General features: G+C 37.8%; 1 protein-coding gene across 1 annotated transcript; it reads right to left on the bottom strand.

Annotated features, from left to right (window-relative positions):
* Positions 1–4,919: 4,919 nt before the first annotated feature.
* Positions 4,920–26,677, bottom strand: LOC110899463 (transformation/transcription domain-associated protein). Its single transcript, XM_022146358.2, has 32 exons — positions 26,340–26,677; positions 24,933–25,699; positions 24,159–24,284; positions 23,983–24,068; positions 23,784–23,892; positions 22,793–22,888; positions 22,605–22,667; positions 22,476–22,535; positions 22,076–22,144; positions 21,635–21,716; positions 21,358–21,500; positions 19,797–21,029; positions 18,350–19,687; positions 17,425–17,683; positions 17,123–17,345; positions 16,637–17,024; positions 16,393–16,542; positions 16,051–16,272; positions 15,751–15,972; positions 14,953–15,606; positions 14,166–14,426; positions 13,735–14,082; positions 13,242–13,654; positions 12,586–13,018; positions 10,191–11,486; positions 9,850–10,110; positions 9,077–9,367; positions 8,551–8,985; positions 7,532–7,963; positions 6,614–7,444; positions 5,907–6,116; positions 4,920–5,247 (listed from the first exon to the last, which is right to left on the bottom strand). Exons 1-32 carry the CDS (start codon positions 26,395–26,397, stop codon positions 5,128–5,130), a joined length of 11,679 nt encoding a protein of 3,892 aa, XP_022002050.1. The 5' UTR covers positions 26,398–26,677; the 3' UTR covers positions 4,920–5,127.
* Positions 26,678–27,400: the final 723 nt, after the last annotated feature.

Below are 27,400 nucleotides of genomic sequence, written 5' to 3'. Positions count from 1 at the left end.
TGGGGTGGGGGGGGTGGGGGTGGGGGGGTTTAGGTTTTTTTAGCTATTTTAGGTTGTGTTCACATTGGTTCTCGCGATTCTCGCAATAAAGGTGGTTCTCGCATGAACCTTACCCTATATATATATATATATATATGGTTCAGGAGAAAATGCTCAAAAGTGTGAGAACGGTGAGAACACATCCTGACCCAACATGTGGCGCGCGGCATGATCAGGGTCCGAGGGATTTTTTTGTCTTTTTAGTATTCTTCTCCTTTCCCGATTTTCGCGTTTGATATGCTGCTTTATTTTTTGCGTGCAAGATAATTTTGGCGTTATCTAGAATTATTAATTATTTGTCGTTTTACTGTTTTTCTCAGATTTCTTCTCGTTGAATTAATTTTTTTTTGTGTCACATAGTTAATTTTTTTGGCGTTATGACTTTTTCCATGACATTTTTTTGGCGTTTTGTATCTTTTTTTTTAATAATTGATTACCATAGATTAATATTTTATAAAATTACAATAATAAGAAATCAAAATTAACTAATAGTCTTCCATAGGTGGGATTACATTAGAGATGTACCAATCGCTTTGTTCATCACTTTCTTCAGATTCTTCATCATCAAATTTCATATTTGCGTATAACGCCATTAGCTCCTCTCTTCTTTGCTGCAGCCTATTCTTGAATATCATTGCATCTTTGGATTTTGGATCGTTTGAAGGTGCTAAATCACAGAGTTGTTCAATGATAGATAGCAAACCTGTCTTTAACATTTATTCCATTGGCCTTGAATATTGCACCCCGTTTTTATAAGTCAATTCAAGCGTTCCTTTTTCCTCATGCATCACCCAACTGCTAAGTTTTGGTATAGGATTATCGTTAGTATCATCATCATCTTCATCATCTTCTGCTGGAAATTTTCTCTTCAGTCTTTTTATTACAGTTCTTGTTCTTTTACAATCGTTGTCCATTGGAACCCCAAGGGCCAGGATATCCTTCTGAACCTTTTCCTTCATTCCAAGCATGACTTTGATTGTCCTTAACTTTACCCTTCTCCTATCAGAGAACTTTATGATGAATCGTTTCTCTTTTCTTTCAAACCTCCATGCAATAACCTTAGCCATTTTAAAAGTTTTTGGCGTTTTGGATAATATGTGGCGTTTTAGTCAAATTTTTTGGCGTGTTTGATCTTGTGTTCTCATGGTCTTCTTTTATATTGGCTTTTTTTCCCACGCATGACAGGTAATTATGGTGTTTTGAAAAGTTAAATAAATTTAATTTCCCAAGAATTTGGCTTTTAATATTATAAATGTTAATAATTATGTTTTCTGTCGTTTCATTTTACTGTTGTTTGCAGTTTTACCGTGTTTTGTTTTCAGACTCAACTGTGTTTTATGGTGTAACACGTCAAATCTTTTGACGGCTGTAATTATGGCGTTTTGTTTTCCAATGGCGGTTAGCTAACGATTGTACTTTTTTTTGTTTTATATTCTTTGCACATTGTTTCACGCATATTTTTTTTTTAATAATAGTAGCTGTTCAAAGTAATTTTATTGTAGTTTGATAGTTTTTTGAGGGCGTTTTTATGGCATTATGGCGTTTTACAAGCATTTGCTCATTTTGGCGTTTTATTATATACTATTAAAATACTTTTGTTATTTATTAACTGAAATTACAAAACAAACAACAGATAAAGAAAAAAACAACAAAGTAGAAGCAATTTATGATTTAAATCTTCAGTGTCATCAGTCTTTTTGGTCTTTTGAAACTACAAGAACTGTGACAAATAAATGGCGTTTTGGGTTTGACTTTGTTTATTTTCTTTGTTCATGTGTTGAAGTGTCTTTGTGGATGTTGGAGATATAGATCAACCGTTTGTTGGTGGATGCTATCTGCCCGTCGTCTTCATTATAATCCTCGAGGCCAAAGTAGCATTTACACTGGTATATGTCCGTTCTTATCATCCAAACCTTCTTCAAGAACAAAGATGACAGAATGACATTTGACTGTCATCAGTCCCTCTTTTTTTCATTTTGTCCATCTCATTCAGCAAAATCTTTCTACATTCACGTAATAAATCATTCAGCGAAACTTCATGCAGAACATTATCGAGTATCAAAGAAAAGATATTTTTGTCGTCGTATTTTTTTAGCAACCATTGTGTTGTTTTGTGTGTTTTTTTGGTGTGATAAACGGAAGGTGGTGAGACGTTTTTTGCCGCGTAGTTTAGGCGGGATATTATTTTTATAACAACTCAATGTAATTACATACGCCACAGGGATCCATGTACAATTTTGGGCCCAATTCTTTATGTCGTCCGAGGCCCAAGTTTTTTTGTGAGTTCTCAGGGATGGCTCTGTGCAAATTACACAAGCGTTTAAACAATCATCAATTACAACTTTATTCGAACTCACAAATGCTACCTTCTATGCTATACTATACAGATTACACAAGCGTAAAACAATTCAATGCTGCAAGTTTGACTATATAAGTCTCATTGCGAAAAAACATCTCATCATTTGCAATTGCAAAGGACAAACTAATGCTAGCTTTAAAATTTAATTAATGATAGCCTAATTGTGTGTTTGTGTTAATTAGTCGATAACTGTTTGGCCGGCTTAAGATTTAAACACCATTTTATTTATTCAACTCGTATATACACGGGGCCTAAGTAGCACTAGAACGGGTACGGGGACTAGGGCTGAGCAGTATATGGTTCAGAACCGTCAGAACCGCGGAACCGAACCAGAACTGCTAGATCCAAACCGTATTTTTATATATAGGGTCCAGTTCTGGTTCTTAAATTTGGGTAAAAACGGTTCCCGGTTCGGTTCCGGTTAAAACCACGGTTCCGGTTAAAGAACCGCTAGAACTAGTTGGGATTATAAATATTTAAAACCTTATATTATTAATGAGTTTTTCAACATCATACGACTATCCTAATTCTTATTCCCACCTCTTATATTCATTCCACCATCTCATATTTCATCTTCTAATTCTTCTCCATCTCTCAACCCTAACCCTAATTGCTATCATACAAGTTCATCTCCATCAACACCCTGCAAATACAGGTACGCTATTCTACATGACCTTTTTTATGATTGAATATATTTTCTTTCTAGATGTTTGCTTTCTGATACATATAGTTTTCTGTATGTGAAAATAAAAATTGAACAAAAATAATCAAATCAATGTTGATCAAATTGCAAATGTGTATATAAATAGTGTATCACTTGGTAAATATAGTAGATGCATTACTAATCAATCTATTCACGTGAATCAAATACAGTAGATGCATTATTCGTTTATTTTTTTTAATTGCTATCACTTGGTTTCATTTAAATGTTTATGAGAAGATTTAGAGGATGAATATCGAATGAAATTTGAAGATGTTAGTTTTAATTGCTAACACGACGGTTGTAATAGTTTTATTTAGAGTTTGTTTTATGGCTTGAAATTTTTTATTGTTGTTTTGCTACTTTTATTTTGGTTGGTTTGAACTTTGAATGTTGCAACTCTTAGTTAATGTTTTAAATGGTTTGATTCGTTTTTATTGAATTGTTAATTTTACGATTTAATTATCAACCGGTTCTCGCGAGAACCATTTAACCGGAACCGAACCGGAACCGTTATAATACGGTTCGGTTCCGGTTCTTAAATTTAGCAATTAACGGTTCCGGTTCGGTTCCAGTTCGGTTCGGTTCGGTCCGGTTCTGAACCGTTGCACAGCCCTAACGGGGACGATACGGGAACGAGGAACGGCAAAACTCAAAATTTCAAGATACGGGTACGGCAATAAAAAATATAAAAATATAAAAAAATAAAAATATATTAAACAAATTCCAAAAATACTACATCTTCAAAAGGTAATTAATTATCAATAATCAAATCATTTTCAAATTCCGGTTCATCTAGTGAGAGATTGGCAATCGATAGAGAATTAGAGATGATGAGACTTGAGAGTTTAGAGATTAGAGAAGCCGAATATGATAGGTCTATTTATTTAATGGCCGGTTGTAGAATTTGAAAGGGTTAAAACCCTAAAATTAAATGGAAATGGGTTTGATACTTCTACCAGATACGTCCCCGACGTTGGAAACGTTTATGAAACGTCCCCGACGAGTACCCATAGTGTTTTCGTCCCCAACAAGTACCCGATACGGGTACGGCCATGAGGTGTGATAGTAAGGCCATGAGGTGTACTCTAACATTTGGGGTGTTAATGATGACATGACATGTTAACTAAGATTGCAAACCACTCTCTTCTTGTGTTAGGGGCATTAAATTGGTTGTATGTTAACATGTTAACCGGATGTTAAGAGACTGATTTAATTATTCTCTTCTTTTTTAAAACAAAAAACCACTAAAAAATAGGTTTAGATGAAGTTAATGAGATTAAACCATTTCCTTTCCTTGCTTGGAGTGAGGTAAAGTAAAATAGGGAAGAAAGGTTGATGTGGCACTTAGATGAAGTTAAGATAAGTTAAAGTGTACCCAGAGACCTAAGGCTACACGGTACGGGGGTCGTCCCCCTATCGTCCCGGTCCGTCGCCGGTTTGAACACCGTGCCGCCCCTTCCGTCGCCGTCCAGTCATCGTCCTCTCCGTCGGAATTTCGCCGTCCAAGACGGAGCAACACATGTGGGCCCCTCTCTTTCTTCTCGGCGCCGCTCTGTCACCCCCGTGCCGCCACCCCCGTCGCCGTCCATCCCTCGGTCACCATACCGAGTAGTCTAAGTAGCAATGAGAGCATATTTATGATAACACTTTGTTCGTCACTTGTATTTATGATTTTATGTAATTAATTTCACTTGAACTTCTATAGATATTTTAAAATTTCAAATGTTACACCTAATCATGGGCCTCAAGGCTGCTAGAATTTACACGAGCCTGAATAAAAGTAATCGATGGATTGTTAACCCAAAACACAATTTTCCCTAAGTTGTTAAAAGAAATATCATTAAAACGCTAATGTTGTTCAGATTAGTTCATAAATTCCATGTAAGCAATCATAATCGAGTCAGATGAGCTCAAAACAAGAGTTTTTAGTTGCATATCTACAACTTAAAACTACGATGCTTCCATACTATTAGTATTTAACTATTACTATAACCATATTATCTACCAGCCTCCAGCCTTGCTAAATTCAAAACCATGGATGCCACGTAGGATCCATCATGCATAAGTTTCTTGGAGTTAGAGCTGCTTCGACAAGTTCGGCCACCCCTCTTTGCACCGACTGCGGTGGATCTACCGAGTTTTCCTCCTAAAAGTCCAAACCCATTCAAATATTTTTTAATCTTGTAAGTTAAAAGAATAAAAAAAATTGGAATATACATAAAAACTTAGTTTGATTGTTCTTTTTGTATATAACCTCCACATGCGTAGGTTAAAAGTACACAATTAAAATGTATATTAACAAATTAGTTTGATGTTTTTTAATGTAGATGACCTACACATGTATGTAAAGTTCCAAAAATATGGGCTATTGACAAAAATTCAAATGAATCAAACTTGTTCCACGTGTACTTGCAAAAAATTGGTTTTCTGATATGATCCTACGCACATAAAAAAGCATAGTAAAGTACACAAATGGTCCATGTGGTTTACCAAAATTTTGGATTTTGTCCCTAGCTTTCCAAAATACGCAGATTGTCCCTATGGTTTGCACTTTGCAACGCATTTAGTGCCTAGCTTTTTTTCTATAAGTACATGGATCCCTGTGGTTTGCACTTTGCAACATATTTAGTCCCTAACTTGGACATGCTAAAACCTTTTGATTTGTTGGCTGGGGACTAAATACGTTACAACGTGCAACCACAGGGAGCATCGGCGTACTTTTGAAAAGCTAGGGACCAAATCCAAAATTTTGGTAAACCATAGGGACCATCCGTGTACTTTACTCTAAAAATCATGTAAACATACCTCTTCTGATATGGACTGAGGGGCGATCCCATTGATCCGGCTAATAACTTGTTCCACATTTGTCGTGATCTTTTGTCTGAACTCAACAGGGTTCAAACTACCACCACCGACAACCGGGGCCAATGGCATTCCAAGAGGTCTTCTCCATGACCAAGATAACAGCTCATCACGGAAAAACATAGCTAAATGATGCCATAAATGTTGACTTTGCTGCAAATCACACCATGTAAGACCAAATTAGAGTCAAATGTCAGTTGCTATATAGGCTATAGTTATTATTAAAAAAGGAGTAAAATGCCATTTTCGTTCCTGAGGTTTGCGACTTTCGTCCAAATGTTTGTTTTCCCGCATATGGATCCAAAAGGTTTGAAATCTTGCCATTTTCATCCGGCTTGTTAACTCCATCGAGTTATCTCCGTTGAGTCAGGGTATTTTCGTCTTTTTTGTTAATTTAAAGGGCAATTCGATTTGGTCTTTTTACATAAAGTGAAAAAGAACAAATTTCCTTTTAAGTTAACAAAAAAGAATGAAACACCCCTGACTTAACGGAGAAGAATGGATTGAGTTAATGAGCCGGATGAAAATGCCAAGATTTCAAACCTTTTGGATCCAAATGCGGAAAAACAAACCTTTGGACGAAAGTCACAAAACTGACCAAACCTCAGGGACGAAAGTGGCATTTTACTCTTAAAAAAATAATCAGTCACCTTTGGAGAAACAACAGCTTGTGCTGACGCACACATGGAAGACACGATGAGGCCCTCGACACCAAAATGGGAGAAAAACGCCTGCAAGTTTCTAGTCAACCGAAAAGGCACGGGTTCGTTAAACTCAATCATACCATTGGCATCATAAGCTGGATGAAAATCCGTTTGAAATATTTTCCCGGTGTTCTTAGCAAACAGTATTTTATTAGGGGATCTTCCGCCTATCTGTAGCATGAAAGATGTGAAACTCGAAAGTGCCAGCTGGATGGCAAATTGCTTCTTGAAAGCCCACATGTGATTTCCATTCAACAGTGTTTTGTACATGTATTGTGAGAATATACTGTCAAACACATAATCTTTTGTAATGTGGTTGTACGCTTGAAGACGAAGGTCTACTACAGTTTCCGGTGATATTTGGCCCGAGATAGCTTGGTTTAACTGCTCCTTAAAATAAGCGATCGGTTGGTCAGCCTCTTTATTGTTTCTCGAACAATGGTTCTCGTACACCTCCAGAAAGGTACTGTATGTTAAGTCATCTTCTACCATCCGCACCTGAGACCAAACAGGAATGATAATTGGTGTGTGAATGCTGATGTGGCGACGTCTTGATTCTTTGTGCTTGTCAAACATGCGATTCATCACACGGAAAAGTTGTAATATTCTTTCATCACTTCTAGCATTCGGTGTCAAAGATGTCTGGACAATAAAATGACGTTGGGACCCGTCTGACCCTATAAGAGTCAAACGTCGGAAACTGCTGCCATGCCTACGCACGATCGGGATATCTGCGGCTACCCTGTCTAGCTTCACGGTATGATCCGGTGCAACTTCCTGCAGTGAAACGACAACAAAAAAAGGGTCAAACATATATTGTAAATGGTATAATGTATATACGACAGATGTCAGCTTATAACGTACTTGATCGGTGAAGTACTGTCCTGGAACCTCGACTTCAACCACATGGAAGTCACGCAACACACGGCTTTCTTCCTCGAGTTTTAATACAGCTGGGAACCGGTCTTCGACGTTGCTTTGGAGAACGTTTTTCCAGTGTTTAAGTCTTTCGGTGAGATCGGATAGGGTGGCGGGGAACGTAGCAGCACTTTCGGGATCAAGATCACGTTCAAACTCCTGTTTGTATTCTCTAACAAACTCAACATGTTTGTTGACAGCATCTGCTGAAAAACAGGCCCTGCAAACACCCGAGAGCTCCTTTTTAAGAGACTGAGGAACCTCCGCAGTTGTGGCAGTTGGATACTTGTAACAACGGTGGAGTAGAGCATTAACCACCGCCAGTAACCGCTCCTCTGGTAGAGTCACAAATCTTGAACCTATTTCCGTCAGCAGACTCTGCAAATGTCAACGGTTAGCATATTGAATTAGAAAATAACGCTTCACCAAAACCGAAAAAAAAAAAACTGAACCGCGCAAAAAAAAAACGAAATTTACAGTTTTACATTTGTTGAGAACCAGATCGAAAAACCTAAAAAATATTTTTTTTAATGTTTGTTATATATTGATTTAGGAATTAAATTAGTTTTATTCTTGAATGTTAACTATTTATAATGAAAACATTAACATGTTTATCTATCTTTGAAATGATTTATCCATTGCCTACAAGAAATAACAAAATTTAACATATAAATTAAATGATTTTCAAAGTATTATAAAAGAAAAATGTCATAATAAAAACTTTGGTGAAACATAAAAATAGATTAGAAGGTTAGGTTTATGTGAACAATATTAATTAAAAAGGTTAAACATAATAACTTAAATGTAAACATCTAAGAAAGATTCTTGAATCATGGATTATATTTTTATTTTTGAATCTAACGTAATTTTGTTCCAGAAACCGAAATAACCAAAAACCGAACATTTCGGTTACGGTTTCGGTTTTACCGTAAAACCGAACCGTGCACACCCCTAAGTCTAGGTACCTCAAGTTCGCTGGCCAAGTTGGTGTGTTTGCTTCTAAGTGCTTCCATTATATCTTTAGCAGCATCAAAAGCACTAGCGGCAGAAGCAACTAAACCCATGGCATAGTTACGCCGTATAGCATTCTGACCGCCATCATTAACGGAGGAAGGATTCTGCGGTTCGTTCCCGCCGAGCACACTGCCGTCAGCAACTGTGGACCGTTCCGGTTCTTGACCCTGAGAGTTACCGCCATCAACAAGACCGGTTGACTGGGTTCCTTGATGAATTTGACTGTCTGAGGCTGATGAACCGCCAGCTTGTCTCGAATTCCCATCAGCTCCACCAGTCATGTTTTGTTGCATCCTTTGCTGAGCCAATGCCATTCTACCAATATCAGATCTATTCGCAACATCACGCCGCTCAAGCAAATATGTGCGCAGCCAGTAATACAATGCCTAAAATTTAGAAAAAAAAAATTTGATTAAAACATTAAATCAAATTATATCGAGTTCAAGCACCAAGAGAATATAAGCATATATCTCTTACCTGAGGATAAACGGTTGCGACTTTTAGTAGAACAAGTTTGCAATGTGGGGCTTCAGATCTTTGTAAAGAGAGTAATAGTTGCGGAATCCAAGAAAGCCAGACCCAATGAGGTATTTGATCAACGTACTTGTCGAATGATCTTCCCACAGGCTCATTGGGAGTGTCAAAGCTAAGAAGGTAAAGAACGCGAGCTAGATGGCTTCTAGAATTAGTAATGCCAAATTTAATTCCTTGAAGAAAACAACTCGCAGCATACTCCAACCAAATCTCATCATGTGTCTCTTTGAAAGCCTGAAAAATATTATAAGATTTGACTGACGATTAGCAAAATCAGAAGCAACCCAAGTAATAAATAAAAGAGTAAAATGTCATTTTCGTCCCTGAGGTTTGGCTAGTTTTGCGACGTTCGTCCAAAGGTTTGTTTTTTTTCGCATCCGAATCCCAAAGGTTTGAAATCTTGGCATTTTCATCCGGCTTGTTAACCCCATCCATTTTTCTCAGTTAAGTTGAGGGTATTTCCGCCTTTTTTGTTAACTTAAAGGGCAATTCGGTCTTTTTCACATTATGCTAAATGCTTGTACATAAAGTGATAAAGTGAAAAAGACCGACTTAGCGTAGAAAATGGATGGAGTTAACGAGCCGGATGAAAACGGCAAGATTTCAAACCTTTTGGATCCAGACACGGGAAAACAAACCTTTGGACAAAAGTCACAAAACTGGCCAAACCTTAGGGACGAATTTGGCATTTCACTCTAAACAAAAGATATGGATACCATATCACAATAGTTTCCCCAGCTTATCCACCCTTTAGGCAGGTTCTTGAAAAGGTTAATGGCGTTTGAATACGAAAGATTAGCTCCTTCACAATCATGTAGCTTCAACAAAAAATCTCCCTTAATACGGAAAATTTCTGCTTTGTGTTTGACAGAAAAGTATTCCAGATTAGTATTGTTGATCAAATTAAGACCACTTGTAAGCTCTCCTTTCATTTCAAGATATGCCTTTGCTTGCTCCCTAATCTTCACAAAAGCCTCCTGCAAACATCTTTTTTTGTTATATTCGGATTCTACTTCAGTAACAAGAATTTAAATAAAATAAGTGTAAACCATTATACCTGCACTTCCATAGTAGAGTGACCGTACATTTTTTCCAAGACAGTCACGCAAACCTCATGAAGACCCTGCTTACGGGCAATGTGGGCAAGTTTATTGACATTCCATGCCTTGTCACGGTAACCGAGATGATGAAGTTGAGCATTTGTGTTGGCAAAATCTTTGAATGCATCGATCACTGCGTTATACATTTCGTTTCTCCACTGAAGCAAGTCGTACCAAACAGACACATTATCCCATTCATTTGGAGTTCTAAGCCTCCATGTTTCGAGAATGTCTTTCAAATCAGCATAAAGACCACCATGTGCACCAACAGATGAATTTGCCGCTAGTTTGGTTCCATTAGCAATATCTACTATAACCCGCGTTGATTCTTGAACCTCGACTAGTTGTTGGAATTGCTGCAAAAGTGGAATTCTTGCATGAATAGACATCTCGGGTAACTGCCACCATTGTTCCAAAGCAAGGTCGACACCTTTACCGACAATATTTTCAGCATCGCTGACACCGTTTGTGTTTTTTTCGTGTAGTGAAAAATACGCATGGATTATACGAAGCTTTGGGGTTTCTTCAACTTGAGCCTTTGGAATAACGTGATCTTTCAAATACGCCCAATCAGGTTGTTTCCAGAGACTATCAAATAAAATTTCGTAATTATCAACGAGTTTACCGAAGTCTGACAATACATCCCATTGACTGAGTTGACTCGCACAAAGTAACCATTGCTCTTCCCAAAGACACATCTCGGCTTTTGGTACAGTGTTATTGTAAGTGCCTTGGGTTGCCTTAACCATGGCTTGGTAAAAGAGACTTTGAGCCCGCTGCCAGTAGCCATGTTGAACAAGTGACAGCCCAACCCGTGTTTCAGCCGTAGATCGTTTCTTCCATAACCCGTATCTCATATCTTCCTCGTTCAGCAAACGGTAAAGTTCAGCAAGAGATTCAGAACATTTTGTATCGTTCAAAAACAGCACCACATGACTTTCTAACAGACTTAGTGCAATGTGCCATGCATTGTAAGTCTTTCCGATATACTTTATTAGCTCACTGGGCATCTTTGGTTGCGGGTGGCTTAATTGGAGTCCTTCTAGAAGCGCTTGCACTACGTTTGGCCTGTTTCCCTGTTGCTTTTTATGGTAATCTTTTGACAAGAGAGTGATTATCGGCTTAGCAAGTTTCACTTGTTCATCCTTACATAACGTCACCCACACAATTGGAAACACCAACACCCACAAATGATATGCAACATTCGCATCTATATGGGCGAGTTCTCTCAGTGGAATCACAAGATCACCAACCTGTAACAGAGTAAAACGGGCTAAGCAAAGTGCAAAAAACATTAAAGAAAAAAAAAAGTAAAATGCCATTTTAGTCGGTTTGGCAAGTTTTGAGACTTTCGTCCAAAGGTTTGTTTTTCCGCATGTGGATCCAAAAGGTTTGAAATCTTGCTATTTTCATCCGGCTCGTTAACTCCATCTATTTTTTCCGTTAAGTCAGGGGTATTTCCATTTATTATGTTAACTTAAAGGGCAATTAGATCCAACGGATTCGGACAGGGGTATTTAAATGCTTGTACATACAACAACCACCATACCCAGTATAATCCCACCTATAGCGAAGCTATTGATAGGGTCTGGGGAGGGTAGGATGTAGGCACGCCTTACCTCTATCCCAGGGGATAGAGAGGCTGCTTCCAGTGAGACCCCCGGCTCCAAAAACCATAACCAAGACATAAGCTTCTAAAAAACATATATAAGCACGCCACTACTAAAAAAGATAGAAATAAAAATAATAATAAACACATAAATAAGCAAGTATTTGTTAGTAAAACTACGACACCGGGAATAGGTGAAAACCTATATATATAAAAAAACTATATCACACCTCATAGAAACTGAAAAAATTAAACTCATAAGATAGGAACCTAAGCCAAAAACCAGGCCAAACTCCTAAAAATCCTTAACCTTAACCACGTGTAAACAAAACAACAAGCATTCATTTAGTCACGTAATACATGCAATCGGTTAGCGTTCAAATAGTTTGAATAGTGTGTTCGATTGTGATTTTGATAAGTAACGTACGTAACACCCAAAAGTGCTAAAGCAAAAAGGGATTCGAGTATACTCACAGTGATTTAGCAAATTTTAAATGCTTGTACATAAAGTGAAAAAAACCAAATTGCCCTTTTAAGTTACAAAAAAGACGAAAATACCCATGACTTAACGGAGAAAATGGATGGAGTTAACAAACCGTATGAAACTGGCAAGATTTCAAACCTTTTGGATCTAGATGCAGAAAAAACAAACCTTTGGACAAAAGTCGCAAAACTGACCAACCGTCAGGGACAAAAAAGGCATTTACTCTAAAAAAAATTGCTAAATGGTGAAGACTTGATACCTGCAGCCGGCTCATTTCACTCATAAATTTGGCATGCTTTGCGACAAGGGAATCAATGGTTAACGGAGTAGTATCTTCAGCCACCTCAGATGCATCAGTAACCATAGACTGTGCTCCGGAATGTTCCGGAAGAGAACCTGCGCCCAGAAGATACGTAACCTTGCCAGAATTTGGAGGAAGTGTGATCGGTTTGTTCTCAACTAAGATTGCAAGAAGAAGATCAAGCCCTTGTTTCAGCCAGAAAACGTCACTCAAAGCCTCCCAATCCTGAACTTGTATAATGTACTGCAACCTTGTGAAAAGCGTTTTTTGAAGAGATTCGTGATAAAGAGCGAAAAACTTCATCCTCATTTCAGGATCCTTTGCTCTTAGCCCTAGTAGAAACTGTCTCTCTACCTTCTGGAAAACTTCTTGGCGCAAGGTCAATGGATACCTGTGAATCATTGAAAAGATGTAGGCTTTAATGGGTGCACTAATATTACATTATAAATCTTAAATTGAAAGGTAGGTACCAACCACCTTTCTGATTTGACAAAAATTACCCCTCAACTTTTCTAAATTGACAAAATTCACCCCTCAAATTTCTAACTTGACAAAAATGACCCTCCTACTTTTTAACTTGACAAAAAAGGCCCCCATACAATTTTTGTGCTTACTTTATCGCATCAGCACAAAGCCCGTAGAGAAGCTCGAGATATTTTCGGTCCCATTCTTCAAGAGAAGTTGTGGAAAAATTCTGCTTATCAACTTGAGAAAGCTTTTGAAGGAAAGATACAACTTCTTTTGGAGTAACAAAAGAAGCAGAGGTGGTAGTCATTCCAGGCGTACCAAAATCTTTATCAATCCATCCCTTTATTACATCAAGGATGCAAAGAAGCACCGTATGATCAGTTCCTTTTTCAGAGAGCAAGGAGTTAAGGATTTGTGTTATTGACCGTTTAAGGTCAGGCGCAAGCATGACCCTTTCACCAATGAGTTTCATGATAGATTTAAGATTGGCGATCACCACTCCGACATCAGCACCTTGACGAGAAGAACTCACTGCAGAATCCGGGTCCGTTCTTTGGCTCTGAAACATCGAATTATTAGTTATTACCAATTAGCCCCATACAACACAATATAGTACTGTATCAAAAGTCAAAGGCATACTTGTCTTGCATAAGATCCAGGTGCGGATGCCAAATCACGTGCTAAACGTTGAAAAACACGGACCAAATTGAAAGGATCAATGACATTCTTTTGCACTTCTGCTAATGTTTGTATGATATACAGAACAAAGCTAATCATGGAAGCAGAGTTATCTTCACCAGCTGTTTGAGGAGCTGCGACAGATGCAAGATGCTTCTGTATAAGCTCCTCAACTTTTTGGTACAACGCTTTAACATCCTGCGGGGTACTAGTTCCTTCTGAAGGGAAAGCGACAAAAACCATTTTCAACAAAGAACACAACGACTTCCCAGCATCTAACATTTTATACTTGAAACAAGGCTCAAGAATCTGAAAATCATTATCGCTTAATATGATTAGATCTTTTAAACATAAATCCAGAAGAAGACATTAAATGTAGTGTTATTGCTTACTTGAGAAATATGAATGATATTATTACGGATGAACAAATGTGGTTGTTTCTCCAATACTTTATTCATCACATCCAAACCCTGTGCCAGAGCTGACGAAGGGTCCTTTGACTGGGTCGGTGGAATGCTGCTTAGAAGCTTTTCTAAGTAATTGAATTTAACGTTAGCGTTTGGCCACACTTCCAAAGCTTGTGATAAGAGCTCTAGAGCTTGCTTATACATGAGACTGGCCTCCTTGTCCTTTGGCTCTATCACTAAGGCTACCTGTTAAGCATATATAATCAACTGTCAGCTGACCTTAAATAAATCTTCATAAAAGTTCATATTTTATAAAGGAGTAATATGCCATTTTCGTCCCTGAGGTTTGGCCAGTTTTGTGACTTCCATCCAAACGTTTGTTTTTCCGCATCTGGATCCAAAAGGTTTGAAATCTTGCCATTTTCATCCAGCTCATTAACTCCATTCACTTTTCTTCGTTAAGTCAGGGATATTTTCGTCTTTTTTGTTAACTTAAAGGTCAATTCGGTTTTTTTACTTTATCACTTTATGTACAAGCATTTAGCATAATGTGAAAAAGACCGAATTGTCCTTTAAGTTAACAAAAAAGACAAAAATACCCTTGACTTAACAGAGAAAAGTGAATGGAGTTAACGAGCCGGATGAAAATGGCAAGATTTCAAACCTTTCGGATCCAGATGCGGCAAAACAAACCTTTGGACGAAACTCGCAAAACTAGCCAAACCTCATGGACGAAAATGGCATTTAACTCTTTTGTAAAGTGAAAACTTACTCTTATCAGAAAGTTGATTATCATTTCCTCCATAGCAGCATTCGGTTTAAATTCTTCATCTGGTTGTCCAGTAGGTCCGGGGGTTTCTATATTCGATATTGAGGAGGCCCCACCAGGTGACATGACACCAAGAGATTGAAGACCAGGCTCAACCTTTAACCGCTTAGTTGAATCTTCAGAAAATGCGGATCCATCTATTGCCCGCGTGGAGTCAGCACCAGTAACCAAATTCGACCCATCGTTATTCTGGCTACTTCCTTCGCCGGCATTGACTATTTTCATCTCATTTTGTCTCTGTCTCTCCCAGTTGACAACCAACCCAGCAAGTTCAATAGCAAGTCGTCGGTTCTCAGCGGTAGTAGTATAAGGTAAACCAAGGCGGCTGAGAGAATTGACCATTTGAGGTACAAACTGGGCCCTACAACTGTAGAAAAGATCTGAATGACGAACAATGAGTTGGAATATATGGATGAGATTAGGAATAGAGTGTCCTTCCTCCACAAGAATCTTTTTTGTGTAGCGTATCCAAATCGGCATACGGGAATTATCGCCAATTGGCAATCTACGTGGAAGTGCTGGCATTAATATGTCAAGGGCTTGTTTGACCAACATTTTATTCTCTGGTTGACAAGTCCTAAGAAGGGCAACAAACACCTGCAAATTTAGTTTTGCAATTAGTACGTTTCTCAATTTGATAAGATCTAAAGCAGCTAGATGTCAGCAAGTTCCATCAACTAGCAGCTGATAAGAATATCTTAGGTGAAATAATCACAATATGTCTGATTTACACGAATATACCTGCAGTATGATCTTTTCTGGAGCTTGATAGGCCTCCAAGAAGTGGCATACGTTGACAAAGGCCCACTGCTTACTAGCACTCTCTTCACGTTTTAGGTGATTCCAGCCAAATTTAATGAGTTCCTTCCTATGATGAACAAGGTCAGTTTGTAGATATTTGAGAAGTAAAGTAGCAAGTTGTAGTAGCTCTATCCTCAAAGGCTCATCATAATCAGCAGAGACCTATGCAAGATAAGGAATCAGTATAGTGCCCTTATCGTTTTCAGAAACAGAAAATAGTTGTAAGGGTCAATAATTCACCTCTTCGGGTGGGTCCAGAAGCTTGTCGACAATTGTTTTGATGATGGCGGTATCTATAACCTCCCAAGTCTGCTCATTCTGAAATGCATGAGCTAGCATTGGAAGAATCAGCATTTGCATGATGACCACCAAGTGATCGTGACCCATTTGTTTTGATTGGAAAATGTTTAAAAAGTGCAAAAGGAGAGTTTTCTTCATACTGGGAGGATAGCCCTCAGCCACCTAGATGAAAATGAGTAAATGACACAATCAGATTTGACAAGTTTCGAATATAAACTTTTGTTTCTATTTAGAAGTATATAAAGTTGCATAAGCAAGCGTCCTCTTTCAAAGTACTCATACCTCAATGATGTAAAACTCCTTCAAAAAGGTAAAATCAATGCGTGTATGGTATAAAAAGATTGAGAGGATTTCAAACAGCACATTGACTTCAGTTTTATCATGGCGTAAATAGTTCAAGAAGCATTTGACCAGCCATTTGCTCTCTTTCACCTGCATTTTACGACAGTAGAAAAAAGTTGCAATATCACAATAATAGTCATAAAAAATATTAACTCTGTGTTACCATGATGCATATAATACTCACTTGCACCAAACTCTGTTCCTGCTTATTCTGCAGCCGTGAGATTCTTGCAGGGGACTTCCACAAAAGAACAAGTGAATCAAAAACAATGCGGTTACTCTGCAACCATCCAGGCATGAGTTTGACCAATGTTTTTATAAGAGCAAGGCCCTGGAAATAAGCATCCGGCAAGACATTTGGGGCGGTTGAGTTAGAACTGTTAGTTTGAAGTTGAGTGTTGTCATCACCGACACCCCCCAATGAAGAAGTTTCCGGAGACCCCTGGGCCATTGATGCCTCATCTGCCTTTGGAATGAACTCAGGGAATGCACTTGAGAGTATCTTCTCTGGTGACTTTGCAAGTTCTTCCCTCAAGGGCTGACCCGCATCTGATCGAATGATGTACATCAACCTGGATCATGCTCAAAAAACGTAACCTAGATGAGAACTTTAATAAAAGGAGTCAAAACTCAAAAACGTAAACAAATAGCCAAATAGTTTAAATTCTACCGGCGGAAATATTTTGGTTCACATAATCGAGCAAGAAAATAATCGACAGCAGCTTGTGGATAACGATTTAAGAATTTTGTCAGTGGAAGACGATAAGGACTGTTGATCTCACTATAAAACTGTCCAGGTGGGAGGGCTACTTCTAAATCGATAGTCAAAGTTACAAGTTCGTCAAGAAACTTCCCTGCTGCACTGGGGAGTAAGTGAAAAAGCTCGATGATAGCTGCATTAAAAGTTAATAGGAGCATATTCAGATATGAATTATAAATTCTATAGTATTTCGGATCAAAAACACAACCCACCAGCTGCTATTTTTGGTTCTTCACCACTTTTCCATGATTTTTGAATCTGTTGAAGCTTTTCTGGTTCCAGCCATCTCTTCAGGTGCTCCAAAAGTTTGCCTCCCAAAGCCACATTAAACCAATTCGATAAAAGCTCAAGAAGGCGGGCCAGACCTTGCAGTAGAGGCATATTGAGGTTCTTGGTATGTGCCAAGTTAACTAATATAGGCCTCAGACTGCTCTGTAGAAGTTCTTTCGGCATACGTTGCTGTAAAATTACCTAAATGATAACACCACCACATATAATGAAAAAGTTAATTGTTGAATAGGATACATACAACCACATACAACACAATGTTAATTATGTTTTCCGTCCTTGTGGTTTGTTGAAAATAACCATTACAATCCATTAGTTTAAAAATTGCCAAAACAGTACCGTTACTTTTGTAACGATTACAGTCTACCTCCATTAACCCATCCAATTTACCGTTATGTTTTTGGTGAAAAGACTAAAATACTATGTCTTTTCACAAAAAAAAAAAATAAAAAAATAAAAAAACCTTAACGGATGGGGTTAACGGAGGTGGACTGTAATTGTTACAAAAGTGAAAGTATTGGTACTGTGTTGGCAATTTTTAAACTAATAGACTACAAACCACAGAGACGAAAAACGTAATCAACTCTTGTTTTTTGTAGTTTTTTAGCATAGGGGTATTTTAATCTTTTCACCAAACGGTAAATTGGATGGGGTTAACAGAGGTGGACTGTAATTGTTACAAAAGTGAAAGTACTGGTACTGTTTTGGTAATTTTTAACCTGATGGACTGTAATGGTTATTTTCAACAAACCATTGGGATGAAAACGTAATTAACTCAACAAACACTATCAAAATGCACAAAATTCTACTTCATTTCAGGAATGAAGACCCTAATATTATAAAATATACCTGTCTCAATCCCTCTTTAGCGACAGCTACAATTTCTGGTGTCCTACTTGTCAAGGACTTGAAAAACATGGAAATAATTTTCGCCCGCAGCTCAGAGTGATTTTGAGTTTTAAAATCTGCCCATGCCATTGCTGTACATAAAAGTTCAATGCAAGCTGTACGGAGTTTAGTCAACGACATAGCAACTTTTGGGTTCATAAACTTTGCAGCCCACACAGTCTCGTCGGCCTCAGCAATATGTAATACTTCTTGAACAAAATTGACTAATTCCGGAGTTAACTTAAGAAGAGGGGGCCTCAAAGCAAGGCAGAAATTCAAAGCAGTCACAGTCCCAACCTGTTGTTCAACATTTTTTGACCTAAGAGGGCGCATTAGAAGTGACTGAAGCAACGGCTGGTGTAACGGTTCAAGCAACTCCGACACTTCACTACCGGTTCGACTAGCCAAAAGTGCCAAACACGACTGCACAATTTTACTGACTTTTACAGTAGCATTTGTATTTAATAACTCTGAAGCAAGAAACTCAACAACTCCTTGAAAACTCTGCCTGCGGGCTTCACTGTTTGCTTCATCAACATTATTCACCACCCGAAGGACCTGCGTCAGCACCTGACTAGTTTCTTCTTGTTCTTTTGCAGCATAAACAGGTAGTCTTTTAAGAACAAATACAAGTCCTCTTACAACACGCACTTGGAAAACACATAACGTTTCAACAGTGACTTTCCCCACTAACGCACCAAGACCGATAACCCCACCCATTTGAGCTTGCCAAGTAGATCCATAACAGCAGTGCAATAAACGAGGTAATAGTTGATCAAAAACCGGAACCCTGACACTAGGAGGGGGTGAATAAACAGGACTCATTGATGGACTAGACACGATCATTGGTGTACCGGGGCCCCCTCTTGACATGAGCACGTCAGCATGCTTAGAGCGCGCTAGTAATAGAAGGGTTTCGGAAAAAATATTTAACGCATTGAGGGCGGCTTTCGCATGGAGTCGGTTTTCATCCGCGAGAACTTCCACGAGAGCATCTAAAAAGATCAACGGGTCCAGTTCCTTTAAGTTTGAGCTGCTACCGTTTCTTTGTTTCGAACTGTTACTTGTGCTGGATGACAGTAAAGGACCACCAAGAGGAATGGCTGAGACAGGAGTGTTGGTAGAGGAGCTTTCCAAGTGAAATATGATAGCAAAATGGCGGCAAATATTAGCAACGTATTCATCCTTGGGGTCAACTAAATCAGGATCTGCACTAGCCGCAAATATGGTCATGAGAAGGATCTTGAATAGGGATTTCTCAGCCATTAGTTGTGTTTTGGTCTTGACCCCCAAGTCAGTCTGCAAAGGATGTTTATAAGTTTATAAGCATCAAATGGGAAGGAAAACTTGCCAGCACATAAAAACATAATGATAAAATAATCAAAAAAACAAATGTAACTAAACCAACCTTTACATCAGAAGCATCAGATCTTTTCCAAGATGGATCAACTGACGATACCAAAATGGTTGATAAGTGCTTAGATATTAACCCTTCATCAGTTACGCGACCAGGCAAATCAAGCTGTGATGATAAGCACACTCGAAGAAACTTCAAAGCCTGTTTCCTATAAAAAGCATCCACGCTACTGTTCTTATTCGTAACAGCAGCTATAGCAAGATTAATACATCGATCCAAAGGTACCAGAAACGGGGTTTCAGGCTCAAATGTAAGAAGCAATCGAAGTCCATGCTCTGGGTTTTCCTTGCATTCAAGTGCAAGTGGCTCTTTAAGAAACCTTCTGTTTCGACCACCCAATTTTCCAAGCAGTTGTAAAGATTTACCACCCCATGGGTACGGTGCGGGCCGTAAGTGGGACCACAATGCTAAAATCACGTCAGACATCACATTTGCCATGCTTGGTTCCAGAAAATCGGGATTTAAGCTATCGATCCAAAACTCAAGTGTTCTCAATCCTAAGCTAACAAGTTCGTCACTCCCATTAAGACACATTACAAGTGGTTTCATCAATCGAGGAAGGTGAGGTAGCAACGAACTTAACCGTGCAGGGAGTGTTAAGCAAAGCTCTAGTAAAAGGTCTCGCATTTCTTCAGCTGTGGGGCCCTCGAGCATTGCCAACAACATATTCAAGCAGGGTTGTAACGTGGGAATCAAATCTCTTAATAAAAGCTCGAATTTCCCACCACCTAGGGCACGGAACATTGTTTTAAGAAGCTGTAAATAACCAAGAGGTCTCTCAACTTCACTGGCGTTTTTCATGCACGCTTCCACGATAACGGGAACATGAGGCTGCAAAATGCGTTCACAATCTGCTGGAGCTTTCGCTACAGCACCGAATAAAAACCGAAAAAGATGTAGAACAAGTTTTGCTGCAGGGGAGTCTGGATGTTTCAGGACGTCAAGTTTGCTGCTTACTAGAAAATTAACCAAGACATCTGCAAATGGCCTGAAAACCTTTTGTGCTTGAAGAAGGGTAGAAAAAATATGCACGAGCTGTGTGTTGGATATCATGCATTCAAAAAGTTCCGGCATGCATAACGAGAACATATCCATGAGATCTCGAGGTTCCATTATAGCCAAAATCTGGGAGAAAAGATGGATCATTTCTCTCTCCTCATCTTTCTCTTTGAACAGAGCTAAGCAGCGTACACCACTCTTCAAGACACCAGAAGCTCTCCATACCTACCCAAATCCATTTCTTTAATTAGTATAAACTACTAATTATCATGTTATTCAGTAGAGTAAATTGCCATTTTCGTCCCTGAGGTTTGGCCAGTTTTGCGACTTTCGTTCAAAAATTTGTTTTTCCGCATCTGGATCCAAAAGGTTTGAAATCTTGCCATTTTCATCTGGCTCATTAACTCCATCTGGATCCAAAAGACTTAAAACCTTTTGGAACCGGAAAAACAAACCTTTGGACGAAAGTCGCAAAATTAGCCAAACCTCAGGGACGAAAATGGCATTTTTACTCTATTCAGTAAAAGCACTAATTTGTACATAACAATAATACCTCTTCTTCTCTGAGCCCTTTAAATGGCTGTCCTGTGGACGCGTTAGTTGGGGTTGCTGGAAGCATATTATTGTTCGTGGACGGTGAGACCTGTGATCGGGGTAGATGTGCGTGTGTGATGCTCCATATGATTGTTTTCATTCCTAGTAATAGAAAATGATTCGAAATTAAACATATGAGTGTGCTCATTTTGCAGCAAACTTTTAAAAGCTTACTGGGCATGACAAAATCATTCAAGATAGGGAAGATCAGATATAAAAGAATGGAAGAAACTTACCCATAACCAAGGTCTTGATCAGATGCTTACAATCACTGACTTCTTTTGAATGCTCCACCAGAACCTGAATGTTTAGAACAGCCTGCCAAATAGTTTGCGTGTCCAATATATAGTCAGTGTGCCATGTATTATCATAAACATGAGTTGATAACTCAATAGTTTTACTAGATTATTTATCCTTTCACTATGATTACAATGATAAAATTACAGAAGATGTGTGAGGTAAATTCTTGGGTCAACAAATGTCTTGCTACATATAACAAGAAAACTGTACAGCCAAAATATGCTTCATAGCTACTGGCTTCTTTTACCTTCTGGTGATACGTAATCTAGTGGTAACTTTATCTAACATTTTCAAAGAACTGTATAAATGTACCATGTACGCCTCGTATCATAAGAAAAAACTTGTTCATGGAAAAAGGTTAGATTAACTAATATAACCTGCACTGGTAGCTCAAGCTTTGATTTTAAGGTAGATCGATCCTTTCCTTCCTCTCCATCTTCTAGTAACTGTCAGAGAAAATGAAGACAAACATTGGAAAGATGCAAGAGTCATAGGGCAGGGAAAAAGCAACTAACAGAAATATAGTGCATGATATTGTCATTTATTTTTATTTTCATTTAATTTTAGTTGAGAAGCTTGACATACATAATCAGTACTAAATGGTATTAATGTAACTTTTCAGTTCATTTAACTTTAACCAATTACTTGCGGATAGCTAATAACTAAACAGAAATGAAACAAGGTCTTCCATGGTAGTAGAAACAGAATATGATCAAGAATGGTGATTAAGTCGTTATAACGAGAATTAGAGACAGAGCATAGCAATCTGAAGTATACCTGAGGTATAGTACGTTTAAAGGTGCTAAACTTCCCAACAAAAGCATCCAATATGCGCCCCTACACATAAAATAACAATCAACTAAAACCTATCTTAATTTCAACTCTAGAAAGAATAGCAAATCTTACCAATAAAATCCTTGCTTCGTCCATGGATGTCAGATCAACGCCTTTTTCAAAAATTGGCTCCACCTAATAATATATAAATTAAGTACACCAATGTTTAATGAAAACCAAACTAGATCTCTGACACCTAAAAGGGAAAAAATATAGGTATGTAACATTGTTGAAGATTTAAACTGAGATCCAAGCTGTACCAGATTTAACATTAACCGTGCACACGTGGTGTGGATGCTGAGAGATAATGATGCGTCATGCATATTACTCGAGAATAGGTAGATAATCCGTGACAACTGCAAGAAATTATAAAACAGAGCAGTAAGAAATGTAATACAAGAATACAGCACATAACACCTCATTAGCATATTAATGCCTCCATATTGTTGGGTATGATGATGGTCATATAAAACAGAAAGCAAGAAACAAAGTTAGAATGTGCAGAAGAACTAAAACTTGTTACACTATTAAAAAAAGGGAAATAAGATAATCAAACTATCAAACTAAAACAAGTATATATAAAGCCAAGATAGTAAATGTGAAATAATCAACTAGTTAATATAAGCGCTACACCCCCTTCTATCTTGTTCATTTAAGTTGCTACAAATACATTAAGGGGGTGTTTGGCCTAGCTTTTTTATCTAAGCTTATAGCTTTTTTAGCTTATTTTTATAAAATAAGCACTAGTGGGTGTTTGGTTGAGCTTTTTAAGCTTATGCTTATTAGCTTATATAAGCTAATTTCAAGAAGCTTATGGGTTGATGGTTTTTTTAGCTTATTTGAATAAGCTTATTTGATCAAGATGGTTTTTTACTCATTTGCCCTCAAATGATGGATTAACTCATTTGAATATGATACACACAATGGTATTATACCCCTTCCCATAATACACAATGGATTAACTAAACTTGTAGAATATAAGCTAATCCAAACACTTAAAAATAGCTTATCAAATGAAAGGAAATAAGCATAAGCTACTTTAAAATATAAGCATAAGCCAAAAAAATAAAAGCTAGGCCAAACACCCCCTAAGTAGATATGTTCTATACTACATTGAACGTTGTTCTTTCCATCAGTGTGAGTAATATTTTATGTTCCTGTTTGCTGATATATAAAGTTAATCTATGATACATGCATGTGAACAACTGGCAATATTGAAGTATGGCATAAAATTTTCAGGAAGCTACAAACCTGTGAAAGCGAGAGGTCACCCCGAACATGATGAACAATTTCTGCTAAGAGACTATACGCCAATGGCCTCAGTGTCTCAAAACAAGCCCGACCAATTCCCACGAGAACCCTAGTATAGTTCACAAATTTCTCAAAAGATGTTTTACACATTATATCGTATGAAAAAACACTATCTAAGTAATCATGTACAAAATATTACCTCTCTTCCAAGAGTGTATCAATCAGAGGAAACAAACCCCTCTTAAAATCCGTTCCAAGGACATGTTTCAATGCTATTAATAATTCCTGCACATATTAGGTAGGTTATATATACCAGTTCACATACATGAGAGAAGTATTTAACTAAGGACAAACAGATCTAGGTCATACTATCACCTTTCTAATTGAAACAGAGTCCGAACAAGTAACAAGCAGATTCACAATGCTTTTACATATGCTTTCCTCATGCGGCCTAATATAATCAGCAAAGCTCTTCAAAAGGTAAGTCAGGAATGAGACAGTCTGCAAAATAGTGCCAGAAACATATAAGTATACGCGATTACATGAGAGCTCAGTGGTTAACGATTTTAGTCTTGTCAATATTTCACTATCTAGACTGTATATTATGCATACAATATAGTTGAAGATTGATGCACGCCAATTGCCAAGCACCCACATACTTCCAGAAACATTTACCAGCGCATGAGAGGGGATAATGCTTCAAACATGATTTAGTAAGAACTAGAATTTTGACCCGTGCCGCGCGTTGCGGCGGCAACATCGCGTTTGTGACTTCGTTACACGCGTAATGATGATGACATTAACATGTGGTGGCTGCACATGCGTTGCACGTCACAGTGTAAAGTCGTAAAAGTAATTTAAATAAAATGAGTTGTCAAGTTATTAAGTAGAAAAGGTTGGCGGGTCAAGGTTGTAAATTACCAAAAGTTAGAAGTGAATGTGTAACTTACTTAAAGATGGGGATTAATAGTGTTTCATATCAAAAGTTTGAGGGTGTGAAGTGAAAACCCCAAAACTTTTAAAATCAAGTAGCAGTCAAGGGTTAAAATTGTTAATTGTGGAAGTTGGGGTGAGTTTGTCCATCGGAAACCCCACCGACATTTGATTTAAGACAGTTATAATGATATAAAGATTATCCCAATAAATTACCTTAACCTGAGCCCCTTTCAGCTCAGTAAAGTGAGTCTTCAAATGTGGTGGAACCTTGTCAGGACCAGGGACTGAGATAGCAGTAACCATCAATGGCAATAACTGAGGGATATTAGTCTGCACAAGCCGGTTATACAGTTGAAAGAGAAACATGACCACCAAAGGACTCTCGGTCACAATCTTGAACGACCTGGTACTTGGATTAAGTTGTCCAGCCCCGGTGCTCGACGCAGTGGACAACCCAACTTGATCTGAAATCTCCATTGGCTTAACGTCTTCACTACCAAGCGAAGGTAATGCTGACATTGAAGAAGGTGGTGGCATTGCTGGAGCCACAAGTGCCCCACTTTCAAAGAAATGGCTAACCGTGAGTCTGAAGTTCTGGTAAATTTTACACACGAAGTCAAGGAAAGGCTGCACCTCAGTCTCTTGGGTTGGTCTGAAATTCCTCAATAGATCAAATATGATCCGAATGCATATCAATCCGTTCTCCTCGTTGTCAGTAGTAAGAACATGCATTGCAACTTTTAGTAGCTCTTGAACAAAAGGCCTTAACACTTCACTGTGAGGAAGGCGATTGAGAATTTCAATAATAATATTTCGCAGCTTATGCTCGGGGTTGTCAGTAAACTGAGGCTTTGTTATGTGATAAAGAATCCCAGAAAACGGACGGAAATAACACTTAAGGAAATTCAAGTACTCCCCTGTATGTGTTATCTCTAAACTATCCCGCACCTCCATCGCCATTTGTAGCCTGCTTTGAATAGCTGTCACAAAAATAAAAGCAATAATCAAATCACTAAACAAAACAAAGATTTCCAACTCAACAAAACAAGTCTTCCTTGTACTTGATATATAAAATAAAATAACTCTATATCATAAAACCTTCATGACACCGTAAACAATTCACTTTCCTTCAGCCAAGCTAAATAATCTAAAATATGTAACAAGTTATACATACAAAATCTGTTGATGTTCAATCCATAACGCAATTCATATCAGTCTAAAATCTAAATGGCCCCATACTAACAAGTTCAATAGGAGTAAGCGTGACTCGCTGAGCGCTAATACGAGAGTATAAAACGCAGTTTCTATCTCCTAACTCTAAATCACAAAACCTTCATGTCACTGTAACAAGCTATACATACAAAATCCGGTCATACTGAATCCGTAACGCAATTCATATCAGTTTTAAAACTCAGTTTCTGTCTCCTAACAACTAAACACAGCCTCTTACTCAAACTAGGGCTAGAAAACCTCATTTCTAGTACCACTTCTTCCTGCTACTCTATCAAACTCAAAACTCCACTATAAAACACCACACACACAACTACTCATACAATTTCACAGACAGTTAACACAATTTCTAAAACGAAAACATGTAAAGAGTAAAAACAGAATCAATACGGAGGTCAGGTTCCATGAGATGCCGAGAATGCTGCTCGAAATTCTGAATAGGACTCATGGCTGAAAGAAACTGAAACCCTAGCTTTACTCCGATGAAAAATCGAACCGATCACGAGCAACCGTTGTAGTTAAACTTGAAGTTGATGAGTTTCTAGGGCTCCTTTTGTGGCGAATTGTTGGTTTTCTACTCGATCGTAAGATTAGAACTGTACAAAACTAGGGCTTTGAGGATGAATTTGGGGAATTAGAAGAGAAGAGTGATGCTACTGAAACGGAAGCTTGATTACGTGATCATTTAAGCAGGTTATTACATGCGAACACCACACAGGTAGGTAGGTACTCGCCTGATTGATTTATATATAGAGTGATTTTTCAGTTTTTTTGAGTGAGGGGGTTTATCTAACTTTTTAAATAAATATTTTAACATTTTGAAATTGTGTGTGTGTTTTTCTTTTTTTTTTCTGTTTTTTTTTTTTTTTGATGATTAGATTTATAAAATATGGTGTAATTCAACAACTTTGGGCCATTTTTGTATATATCTTTAATGCGTATTTATAAATTATAAATATAATGATTTCGTCTATGGAAAAATACGTTGTATGGATCGAAAAAGTTACGTAGTTATGAAAGGTTACCGTGTTTTGTTTCTTTTTAACGATAAGAATTATAAAATATGATGTAATTCAATAACCTTGAGGCATTTTTGTATATATCTTTAATGCGTATTTATAAATATAATGATTTGGTGTACGGACAAATAAGTTGTATGGATCGAAAAACTTGCGTAGTTATGAAATGTTGACGTATGTTTTTTTTAATGGTTAAAAATTAAATGCTTATATCTTATTCTTTTTAATGGTTAAAAATTAAATGCTTATAGATTATTTATAATTTGTGGTGATAATAATATAGAGAAGTGATATAAGTGCGTGAAGTATTGTAGTCGTACATCTTACTAGCTTACATTTGAATAATGTTAAGTTATTTCTATATATCTCTAGTGCATATTTTATAAATGTAATGAGTACCTAAATCAAAAGGTAATGTCACCATGGCTTATT

The sequence above is a fragment of the Helianthus annuus genome, chromosome 7, assembly GCF_002127325.2.
Source record: "Helianthus annuus cultivar XRQ/B chromosome 7, HanXRQr2.0-SUNRISE, whole genome shotgun sequence".
NCBI classification, from domain to species: domain Eukaryota; kingdom Viridiplantae; phylum Streptophyta; class Magnoliopsida; order Asterales; family Asteraceae; genus Helianthus; species Helianthus annuus.
The sequence above is the reverse complement of the archived record's forward strand: the minus strand, read 5'-3'. Positions and strand labels throughout refer to the sequence as shown.

Coding starts and splice junctions, on each gene's coding strand:
- LOC110899463 (XM_022146358.2), bottom strand. CDS start 26,397: ATGAGTCCTATTCAGAATTTCGAGCAGCATTCTCGGCATCTCATGGAA. Junction 14,083..14,165: donor ATATCATTCATATTTCTCAA/GTAAGCAATAAC, acceptor AATGATTTTCAG/ATTCTTGAGCCTTGTTTCAA. Junction 11,487..12,585: donor GTGAAATGAGCCGGCTGCAG/GTATCAAGTCTT, acceptor ACTCTGTTACAG/GTTGGTGATCTTGTGATTCC.